At 35.1% G+C, this 12,339-nt stretch overlaps 1 protein-coding gene across 1 annotated transcript in view; it reads right to left on the reverse strand.

The window, feature by feature from the left end:
• Window positions 1-2,024: 2,024 nt before the first annotated feature.
• cue (Protein cueball) overlaps window positions 2,025-12,339 on the reverse strand; it is a 72,685-nt gene continuing 62,370 nt past the window's right edge. The window contains exons 3-4 of the mRNA XM_067789838.1: window positions 8,778-9,114; window positions 2,025-6,369 (exon numbers count right to left, since the gene is read on the reverse strand). Of these exons, the coding sequence (XP_067645939.1) occupies window positions 6,262-6,369; window positions 8,778-9,114 (445 nt within the window). The 3' untranslated portion in view covers window positions 2,025-6,261. The remainder of the gene's footprint in view (window positions 6,370-8,777; window positions 9,115-12,339) is intronic.

Consider the following 12,339-nt stretch of genomic DNA (forward strand, 5'->3'; position numbering starts at 1 on the left):
CCTATGCTATGCTAGTATGAGTAAAGGAAGCTTAAGAATACCAATGTAAACTGTTAGAATAAGAGATTTCCGTCCAAATGAAAATAACACAAAAGGTTTTTTACATGACAGAGATTTCTATGGGACCATGGTCATAAGTAGTACATTTGCATAATATTGGCGGTTAGATGTTCGCTGCTGAAATGACCAATGAAATCAATTATTTTAATAGAAAAATCAGTTGGATTGATTGGGGATCTGTAATTTTTACAGAATATAGTTCACTCGGCAATGTTTGGCAAGCACTCCGAGTGTATTTCTGCCATGAAAAGCTCTCAGTGAAAACTCATCTGCCTTGCAGATGCCTTTCGGAGTCGACATAAAACAAGTAGGTCCCCTCCCGCCAATTTGTAGGAAAAATTAAAAGAAGCACGACGCAAGTTGGAAGAGACGCTCGGCCTAAAATCTCTTCGGAGGTTATCGCGCCTTATATTTTTTTTTTTTTTAAGTTAACTTGAGACCAACAGTTTTTCTGCTGTTAAAATGACTAAGCAAATTTGTTGTCTTGACAAAAACTCGATTGAATTAACCATAGCGAAATAGTGTGGTAATTTTATTTTTAATTTTACAATAAATGCTAATCAATGGCGATACAGCAGTCATGTTTTTGAACAAAAAAATGTATTAAAATAAATTCAGTATTTCGTTTCTTATTATAAAATCCTGAAAATATAGCTAAATATTTTTTTTTTATATCACTAAACAAACATTTTTAGTAATTTCGTTTAGTATAGCTTTACCATCTTTTTTTACAATCAATGCCATTTTATTAGTTTTAAATATTTTTTTTAAGTAATTAAATTTAAATATGCATTTTTACATCACTTTTTCAAAGTGTTTTTACAGCCTTTATTGATTTCAAATTATTAAGCATTATTGTTTTTTAACAGAAAAATAAAAATATTGCATACAAATTCAATCAATAAATACAAACTAAATGATACATTTAAATTGAATTAAAGGAGTTAGTTATTAGTTTTAAGTTAAAAAGATTTAAACTTACAATCTTATGAATTAAACATCGGTTTAGGTATAACAACGCCTGAGTACAAAGATGACCAAACGTAAAATGCTAAGATCTTGCTTCAAAAACGACCAACTCCAACCAGAATTGTTAGTTGTTGTTGTTGTGCTTCGTCCCATCGAATGGGTGCAATCACTCACAAATTGTCATCAATATCCTCTAACGGGAATTCAAGGAAAGATGCAGTTTCAACATGGCTGCACAAAAGAGATATGGGTATTCGAGGCGTTGGTTCCACATTGCAATTGAAAAGATGGTTGGTGTCATGTGGGGACACATTAAAAGTGGGACATACATACATTGGGTATGTCGGGGTTGATTCTGAATAAGAAAGAGTGTAACCTATTACAGTATCATCCAGATCGAAGTTGAGCTTGAGTAACGCGCGTCTCCCTGGGGAGGTTGCTTTCTTTTTTCTTCCATGGCATAGTAGTCCGACGCCTTTTCGTGGATGTCCCTGAGGGCCTTTTCATGATCCTTTTCTTCATACGGTTGAATTCTTAAGTTCCTAGAAGGCGAGGCCTCTTCAATGAGATGCCTGTGGGGATGCCGAGGTTGTAGGGTATTCAGCAGAAACTATTTATTCAGCATTTTATTTCTCTCTTTTATGTGAAGTACTCCCGCCCCACTGTGTATATGAGTGCGGTGTGTAGCCAGTGTGTCGCAACCAATATGGTCGACATCCTACGGCAGCCGATTCTATGTACCTTATTCGATATTGAATTGTTAGTGTAATGCGTTCATCAATCGAATAATAAGATAGGTCTTTAAATAAATTGGTTGAGTTATGGTGTTTTTGAAACCACTTCTGTGTTAGCAAGTTCTTTTACTCAGTCGTTGATTTGACAAAGCATGAAATTATGTATTTTAATACAACTAAAATAAAATTATGATAACAATACACTAGTGGGTGAAATAAAATACACATTTTTACCGAATTTTGTATGTCTGTATTTTTGTAAAAAAAAAGCTTTTAGTCGTAGCCTGGAGTCCCCATTTATGAAATTTCAAGAATTGTATCGCACGTTTTATTGTAAACTGATTAAACTCAAAATTTTCATTATTTTAGGTTTTATGACCCACGAAGATAACCAAATGATGAGATTATGCTGACATTTGTAGAATACCCAAAAGACCACAATATCGGACGCCTTTGAATAGAAAAAAATAATCTTTGTTTGCGTTTTCCCAAAAAATTCAAATCTTGGATTATTTCGGTTCACAATAAAACGTGCGATATATTTTTTGTATTATGGTCTCGAAAACAAGACGAATTCAGTACCAAGTGTTGTTATCCCAACAGCTGATTGCTTCTTCTTGATAATTTTCTATACCACGCCATGTACTACAACATGTCAATTAACCGAAATCAATGAAAATTTTCTTTCGACTTGACATTCTTCTGTACGGCGAATTAGTTGAATTCGCTTTGCCACCACCTGGTATGGATTCGCCTTGCATCGCCTTGTACTACAACATGTCAGTTAATCGGAATCAATGAAAATTTTCCTTTAAGTTGACATTATTCTGCACGGCGAATTGGTTGAATTCGCTTTGCCACCACGTGGTATGAATTCGCCTTGTCTCGAAAAGTTTCTCTGAATTTAATCACTATACCGAAGAGCACTAAATGGCTTTTTCAAAACGCAAATTATATACACCAGCGAGTGGGAAAATATCAGAAAAAATTATTTACAAGTTTTATTTTTTCATACTTTTAATAGCGTTAGTTTAGAAAACACAAATCTAAATGAATTGTATAACGAAAATTACTGGCGAATTCCTATTAAAAATTAAATGAATTGTGGCAAGTAACGTAATCCAGTTTCGAAAAAATTCGAATATTCGAGAATTTTTAAAACTATTTATCAAATGTTTATAAAAAGTTTTAGCAGACTATTTGCATATGCAGTGCTGTATTTTAATTCTTTTTAGTTTAACATAACATAAGCTTGAAGCCTTTTGATAATTGTGTTGATTTTTTCCATGTTTTGTTTTGTTTTCCGAAAGGTGTTCTAGATTTTCTTTTATACAAAGTGTGTAAAAGTTTTATTCTTGTACTTTGTCGCACTAAAATCTATTGGCCAACAAAATTGCATACTCAAAGATTTTCTAAAATTTGAAATAGCAATATTTGACTGTGCATGAAGACTTTTTAAAACTTTTCGAATTTTTTCAAAACCATTTTTGAAATATGTGCTCACGTAGTTTTCGATATACAATGCATTCAACTTCTTTTAATTTGACAAAAATATTTACAATAATTTTTCTGCTACTTGTTTGACGCGGAGGTGCATAGCTGTGCTATAAGTAATAGTCGCCTAAGTCCCATGTAAAAGTAGGGCTTGCTTGTGACCAAAGATATATATATATATATATGAAATATTTGGTTATCTAGCGATATTTATCAAAAAAAAAAATGAAAAAAAAATTTTAGGTAAAAACTTCTTCCCGATAAAGGCATCGCCAAAATAATTGTAGAAACAAAATTACGATTTTCGAAAACCTTCTTGAAGTTTACCTTGCGATTTTGCCTGCTGTAAAACGGGTAACGAATTAAATTTTTTTAAATATACACATTTTCCAGTTTAAGTTCAGAAATTTACAACTCCAGTTCAGAAAATTGCAATTCAAGTTCAGAAAATTACAATTCAAGTTCAGAATTTCCAATTTAAATTCAGAAATTTACAATTCAAGTTCAGATTTTCCAATTCAAGTTCAGAAAATTACAATTCTAGTTCAGAATTTTCATTTCAAGTTCAGAAAATTACAATTCAAATTTAGAAAATTACAATTCAAGTTCAGAAAATTGCATTTCAAGTTCCGAAAATTACAATTCAAATTCAGAAAATTATAAGAAGGGTGTTGTTTTCAAAAGTTAATATACGTATAATAATAATATCTACGTAATGCAATACTTATATGTTATTTGCGGAACTGTTGATGCTGCGTTGACAATGGTGGCTTGGAAATACTGTACCCCAAGTTTTCTTCAATGCGTGTACATCCCGAGCTAAGAAATCAAAAGGAGGATAACTCTTTGCAACAAGTGCAAGAGGACGCTCCAACCATGAAAGTACTTCAGTCGACACCGCAATTTGGAAGCAGTGGAAGGGGGAGACCTCCACAGAGTTGCGAGAGACAGGTGGAGGAAGACTTGATCTGTGCACACAGTACTTATACGTTACTTGCGGGATTGTGGACGATCCGTTGATTTCGTCATCACTGCTGTCATACTCAATGCAGATCAATGTGCTTGTGGCCTTTATGTAGAATATAGCTGGATGTCCTTGTAACTGACCTCTTATGAGAGGAGGAGAGAGAAGAGAGGAAACGGTTTTTTTTCGCTACCTCCTTCATGTGAGCAAAATTGATTTAAGTGAGTTAAGAAGTCCAATGCTTTCTTAACAGATAGTAGACCTTCATATCCTTGAATCAGATTATTAGCGCTAATATTTACAATGTTACATACTTTAATTGCAATTGCATGAAAGAAAAAAATCCTGACAAACTTTCTGAAATTGAATTGAAATTTTCTGAACTTGAATCGTGATTTTCTGAAGTTGAATTGTAATTTTCTGAACTTAAATTGGAATTTCTGAACTTGAATTGTAACTTTCTGAATTTGAATTGTAAATTTCTGAATTTAAAATGGAAATTCTGAACTTGATTGTAATTTTCTGAAATTAAATTGGAAATTCTGAACTTGAATTGTAATTTTCTGAACTTAAGCTGGAAAAGGTGTAGTATATCTCTCTGGTTTTTATTTTTTTTGAACTGCATACACGAAACAGGGATCCAAAACCTTAAAATTGTTTTCCTCAGAATTCTTTAGATGTTACTCTATCGTAATTTATTTAGACATAGAATTAGTTTAAAATGTATATCGTCTTAAAATCTCAAAAGTGGAGACTTTACATAGGAAAATACAGTCACATAAAAAATCGTTAAAAATTATTTTTTGTATTCTTCTTTTTTTCTCTTGTGGCTAGTGTAATGTAATAAGTACATGAGCTTTACAATATATTTGTGACTCCTTTTTTTAGTGTGGGTTTAACAACACCTATGACATTAAAGCTTCTCTATAGTTGCACACTTCGTTTGTCTTTTGCTAAGGACGAGGAACTCAATCTATACATAAGGCCATGCCTGATAAAACTTTGGTGGCGCTTTGATTGACTTCTCTCATTTTTGAAGATAAAATCTACGTAGTTAAATGCAACATATCTCATGACGCGCGTCAACGCAGCGACCTAAAGGGCCAATTAATGGTGACTTATAACCATATAACCATAACCAGATAAAACAGCTGATCGAACCAACCTTATGGAAATCAATGTAATCGATTAATGGTGCCATACCATAACGCTAACGCCATAATCATACCATAGCCAACCAATTGGTTTTTGGTTTCTCGCCATATCCATAACCTAAAAATATTTGAGTTAGTGAATTTAATAACTTTTTCTAGATTTTATTTATTGTTTTGGATACGTCATGACTAAGTGACTTATTTTTTGTGGAATATGTTTGTAATTTTTGGCATTTTTTTCATTTTTATGAAATTTTAACGATTTTTAGGTTAAGGCACTATTAATCGATCACATTGGAGATAGTTATGGATATGGGTATGGTTACGACTATGGCGTTAGGGTTAAGGAAGTTTAATTGGCCCTCTTATGTTTTCCGGGCGTTGACATAACAGCTGATCCTATTTGTTTAACTATTGTAAATTCTTGTGCGGTTTAATTTGATGTACAAAAACGAAACATAACAATTTTTGAGAATAAACCTTTACAATAAATTATAATATAATTATTAGTTATATTGTAACTATCTATACAGTTATTGCATACATTAGAGTGTTGCGTTTTGCATCTTTCTTCAAAACTTCTAAATGTCAAGTGACGCACCAAAGTTGTATCAGACATGACCTATAACTACATATCTACATAAAAATGTGTCCATTGCATCAGACTTTACTATCAATTTAACTCGCTTGTGCCGTTTTCTTCTTCATTTCTACATTAGCATGGTATTTATTTCTATACTTTTTCGCGTTCATTTTCGTTGTGTAAGGCCTCTTTTGTAGATAGATGTGTGCGCGCGTGCATAGAAGTTTATCAGTATATACAGACAGCGTTTACTGTAATCCACATATCAAGCGATTTATAGATGGAACGCTTATGAGTGCTTTACTAATATAAATCATCATCCATGCTATTTATTAGCATTTTCTTATCCTCTTTCGCTTTAGAACTGTTGCGTGAGAGTGTGTGCTCGAGTAGTTTTGAATCGAAACATGGCTGAAAATATATGCAAAATATGAATTTTTAGTTTCACAGTTTTAAGGCATTTTAGTTGATAACTTTTGACAAAACAAAATTACATTGTACAAGCCTGACCCGTGCGCATCTTGCGCAACCAATATAAACGTCTCTTATCAAATATCAACAGAAAGCAGCTGTTCTATATGTTCAATACAGCTTGCGCTGCCATCTAGCGTACAATAATGCCGGTAATGCAGTTCAAATATTCACAATAGTGCCATAGTACAAATAGATTTCTTTGCATGTTCACAATGGTTTATTTTTAACAAATTATTTTAATAAAATATAGCTAAACAAAATCACTACGACCAAAATTGCCCAAAGCTCGCTAATAGCCCGAATATCCATTTTTACAACCACAACTTTATTTATAGATTTGGATTCCAAATAAGATCGAAAAAGGGACCCGTACATAAAAACAACCATTAGAAATAATGGGAAAAAAACGGTGACGGTAAATAGAGAACTTTTGCCATAAGGCGATGTTTCATGTGCTTGTGATTTTGCCACAGCGACTGAAAGATCACTGTATATCGCAGCCATAGCTTCACAGGAACAAATAGCTGTGATATTATGAACCAATAAGTCTGTGAATTTTGTAGCAACTAGGAAGTAAATATCTAGTATATGGCGTCGTCGCGGTGTACTGCAGCATTTAGCAGTAGTTACCAGCACAAACCAAAGACTATTTGATTCATGTTGTCGCAACCATTGTTCTGATGTGACGAGAGCTGTAATTGGGTTTGTGATTGCGATTTTTGGTAGGCGTGAAACAGATCTGTGACAGTCAGGGATCAATATTGCTGGGACAGGAAAATCACACGCACAAATCGCGGTGCCCCTCAAAAATCGCCCGATTTGCCAATTTTAAACTATAAATATGTTCAACAAAAGCAATCTGAACGAAGTTTATTAGGGATATACCATGGCTTCTATGTTGCAGACAAAAAACTTAATTTTTTTGTGTCTGTAATTAAACATTAGGCCTTTCTAGCTGTCGAAACAGTAATCATCGACAGTTTCAACTCTATTGAAGTACGTGCGCCCTCAACAAATTGCATCGTCTCCATGTCAGAACCAGTCAAACTCACAGCGTATGCCGATGGCGATTCAGTCATCATAAGCGGCAGATATCTACCAACAATTAGCTCTCTGATAGATCAGGCGATTCGGGATGTACATGAGTCAGCATCTGCCAACGCGGAAAATACCGATCTAGTATTATTTATTAGGAAATATAAGGTCCCTAATTGGTATAAGTCTAAGGTTGGAGGGGTATTTACAGCAATTGTCAAGTCCTTACTTTACTATGGGATCCTAGTTTGGTGGACAGCCACACAAAAAAGTACGTTTACCAAAAAACTTGAAACAAACAAGGCTTACGGCCTCGGGGCAGCTCGAGTGCAGGCCGTATGGCCATAGCAGTATAACGCCATAAAATATTGGGCGAACGGACTTCATGGTCTCTGTCTTGAGCTTCGAAAAAGATCTTGGAGCTGCTATAAAATTACAAGAAAGGCACAAGAGCGCGGAACAGGCAGAACATACTAAACTCGTGTGTAGCGATGGTTCCAAATTAGCTGCACCGATTCTGCAATAGTAGATCTTCAGGCAGCTAGATCACCACAGTTTCTGTTAGGTGGAAATTGTTGGCGTGAAGAAAACGTAATGAAAACGCCTTTGAGTTAACATAGGGGACTGCAGCAATCGATAAATCGATGGTTCCAAATTAGCTGCGCCGATTCTGCAATTGTAGATCTTCAGGCAGCTAGATCACCGCAGTTTCTGTTAGGTGGAAATTGTCGGCGTGAAGAAAACGTAGTGAAAACGCCTTTGAGTTAACATAGGGGACTGCAGCAATCGATAAATCGACGGTAGACGTCCCAAACCGTTTGGGAGAAATCAAATGGAGACTGGAGCGCGCGGCTGTGAAATTCAAGATCATGCGCAAATCCCATGACGTTAAACTCACAAAGTTGTTCATTATCTAAAGAGAGAATACTTAAGGCTCAGGATGGGCATACTTACTGGACACTGCCTTCTGGCCTCGTCAGTTACAGCAGATGTAGGAAGTGCGAGCTGCAGAAAAAAAACTCTTGAGCACGTTTTGTGTTAGTGTCCTGCGCTCGCGAGGTTAAGACTTTAGCTACTAGGGCAACTCTGTCAGATCTAGAGGCAAGAATTAAGTTAGGTCCTAGAAAACTTGGAGTAATTGCCAAGAGAACGGAGTTATTCTATAACATAAGTCCTGGTATCTAATTGGGGTTTTCCGTGTGGTCGCTGAACAAATTTTGGTAACACTATGGAAACATTCAGTCAATGTGAGTTCTTTATTGACCGGCCAGTTCAACCTAACCTAAACTTAGTTATGTTCTAGTACTTACTGTGTCACAAATATTCATGTTACAACAATTTTCTATTGTAATTTCACACTGTTCGGTGGCAAGGGGACGATTTGTGAGTGCTGTATCTGATGATGGAGTCGCCTGTTTGCGTACAACAAATGTTTTCTTGATACGTGGACGAGCTGGTTTGTAGAAACGACGTAGGCCATGTACAATCAATAACATTAATCCCAGCGATGCTATTACTCCACAAACGGTTACAATTATAACGGTACCCGAAAATGGATTCACTTGTTGGCATACTTCCAAATGTGGATATTTAGGGGTAGGATATGTTGCAGCACCAAACTCGTTTTCTCGACTTAATTCCTCGCAACTGTAATTATAGAAAATTTTATTTAAAATATAAAGACCATTTTGTGGTTTAGTAGGTTAAAATATTTAAAATCGTTCCCGAGATGGTCGGACTAGTAACTTAAAGGTGCTTGTTTCCGAAACGTACCGGATGCATATCCGACAAAGAACTATCCCAAAACCTTTGGGGAGTGTCTTTATCGATACAAAAACAACAACAGTGAGCCAGATCCTGGAGAAGACTCACGATAAAATGATCAACATTCATCATCTTTTAGTAGACTTCAAGTCAGCCTTCCAGGCTTTAATTTTTAGTTCCCTGTAAAGTTAATAAGGTTTTACCAAATAGCATTGATCAACACCACCAGCTCCATAAGGATACCACACGAGGCTCCAGACAAGGCGACTACCTTTCGTGCTATTTGTTTAACCTAATACTTGAGAAGATAATTCTAGCAGCAGAAGTAAATCGTGATGGCACAATTACTGGTGTATGCTGATGATATTGATGTTATTGGCTTTAATAAATGCGCCATGCGGCCACCGTGGTGTGATGGTAGCGTGCTTCGCCTACCACACCGTATGCCCTGAGTTCACACCCCGGGCAAAACAACATCAAAATTTTAGAAATAAGGTTTTTCAATTAGAAGAAAATTTTCTAAGCGGGGTCGCCGCTCGGCAGTGTTTGGCAAGCGCTCCCAGTGTATTTCTGTCATGAAAAGCTCTCAGTGAAAACTCATCTGCCTTGCAGATGCCGTTCGGAGTCGGCTTAAAACATGTAGGTCCCGTTCGGCCAATTTGTAGGGAAAATCAAGAGGAGCACGACGCAAATTGGAAGAGAAGCTCGGCCTAAAATCTCTCCGGAGATTATCGCGCCTTACATTTATTTTTTATTTATTTTATGGACAGTGTCGAGAGAAAATTAGATGGCTCTTTGCAGTGTTCGAGAGAAAAGTTCTCCGGAAGAATTATGGTTCTGTCCGTGATCCCGCCGGCGAGTTATGCGAAGGAACGCAGACGATCTGGCCAAAATTAAAACAGCAGTTATTTCTGTTCAAATAGTGGTTGTCTTACTTCATTGTTATGAGAGGAAATATTTGACAGTAAATTCACGGTGCTCCGCGCAGAATTACTATGGATCGGGCTCCCTGTTTCGGATGGACCGGGTTAATTTTTTGGCAATACATGAGATACATATGTCAATATGGGTATCAAACGAAAGGTGTTTTACTTCGCATTTCTAATGACATTTTTAAGTAGGGTTGCGAATTGGGGTTGCCACCTCACCTTCTTTTTTATATTTCTTTGTATATCCACTACCATCTCGGAAACGGCTTAACCGATTTGAATCAAATTTGGTACATCGATATAGTATTATATTTTAAGACTTTTCACCTAGGTGTTGCCACTGACGATGTTTTCACAAGGTTGCCACCTTTTTTAAGTTAAAAAAAAATTACATTAGATATGCCAATAAGGGTATTAGTCTCTTACAATATTGATCATCATTCAAAAAATCGTGGGTATGCGCAGCCGTTTTGGTTATTAAACTTTGAAACAAACACAAGCTTATGTATTGCCAAAAAATTACTGACATGATATGTCATGAAAAAAAGATATACATATCTTTTTGTTTGCAAGGTTTTTAAAAAATGTAATATTGAAAAGTAGAAGTATCACGAGTAGAATAACTCCGTTAAAACATACAGTATAAAAAAATTAACATATGAATTGAAAACACATTTACCTGTCCTAAAAGAAAAAGTAACTAGATTATATTAAGGCTAAACAAGTGAACAAGTATTTAGGTTAGAGGGAATATTGCTTTTTAATCCTAAAATACATCGAATTGCACACAATTTTTATACAACTTTAGATGTGCGCGGTTAGCTCAGTTAATGTTGCAGATGGGTTTTGGGGTATGCATATTATTCAGTGGACATCTACGAACGCCAGGGGGTATATTAAAAAAAAAAATGGAATATTTTGAAAAATCGACTTTTGGCCAGCTAAATTGATGAGATACTCGACCGTGCGCCGTTTGGAAGAAAAGAAAGGGGGAGAGGCATGTGAGGGTCATAAGACAAATTTACCTTATGGAATTTTGAATTGGTCATAAGGTGAATGGGCCATTTAAAGTGGTCACAGTGGCACTTGACTTCAGAGCCATTAAAAATTTGGTGTAGTGCACATTTAAGAAATTTCCGTTTGACTGTTTGACCATTTCGGAAAAAAGCTCATAACCATATTTTTACTGAAATGAGACGAACGTAAAAGCAAACAAGCTTCGCATGATCAATTATACGATAATTTGCAATAGCTCTTTTTAATTGACAGCACGCGTTTTACTCGGAATTTTATTATTCTGTTCATAACATAAATTGTATTATAGGTATTTTTGTTTTAAGCAAATTATTTATGGTAAATTATTGCACCTTCTACTAATGTAACATAAAATCTTTGTGATGAAAAGTTATTTTCAAATTTTTAGTTCGGTTAGCTTTAAAAGTGTAGTTTTTAGTTTTTTCAAACTATTTTTTTATATATAAACTAGCAGACCCGTCAGACGTTGTTCTGCCCTAAATTTCATTCATTTCATTTTTTATTCATTTTCTTTCAAAACAGCATATATGTTACAATAGCGACTTAAATTAAATTAACCATAATTACAGAAAGAAAAGTAAGGCATTCTGTAAAAATATATGTATTTTAGTATCGAATGCCATCTCCGAATAAAATTGAATTCAAAAACATGTAAAATAGTGCGTGGGGTGAAGTTTGATTAAAAATAATAAGTAATAAAATATATTAATAAAATATGTACATATATTTTTTTAAGTGCTATGGTTCAGCAAAATTTTGATGTCTTCGTGTGATTTCTCTAGTAGAAAAGATTTAACCTTTCCCAAAAACTCATTCATATTTCTAGTGACACGTATACATGCAGGCAACGCATTAAAAGCTTTACAAGAAACGATAGTAAAGAAGTTGTTGAAGTTGGTTTTTCGAGAGGTCGGAACATACACAAGTCCATATGAGTTTTGCCTCAAGTTATAACTATCCGATACCAGGCTATGTAAATACCCACAGCGAATGAAAAATATCTTTAACGTTTTATAGTAGTACATATGCTTAACAGGAAGAACTTTCAGATCCCTAAACAACTCCATTGAGTGGTGAAAACGATCAACATTACATATTTTTCTTATGACCCATTTTTGAATAGTTAGAAGCTGCTGGATTTTAT

The sequence above is a fragment of the Eurosta solidaginis genome, chromosome 5, assembly GCF_040869045.1.
Source record: "Eurosta solidaginis isolate ZX-2024a chromosome 5, ASM4086904v1, whole genome shotgun sequence".
In the NCBI taxonomy this organism is placed as follows: domain Eukaryota; kingdom Metazoa; phylum Arthropoda; class Insecta; order Diptera; family Tephritidae; genus Eurosta; species Eurosta solidaginis.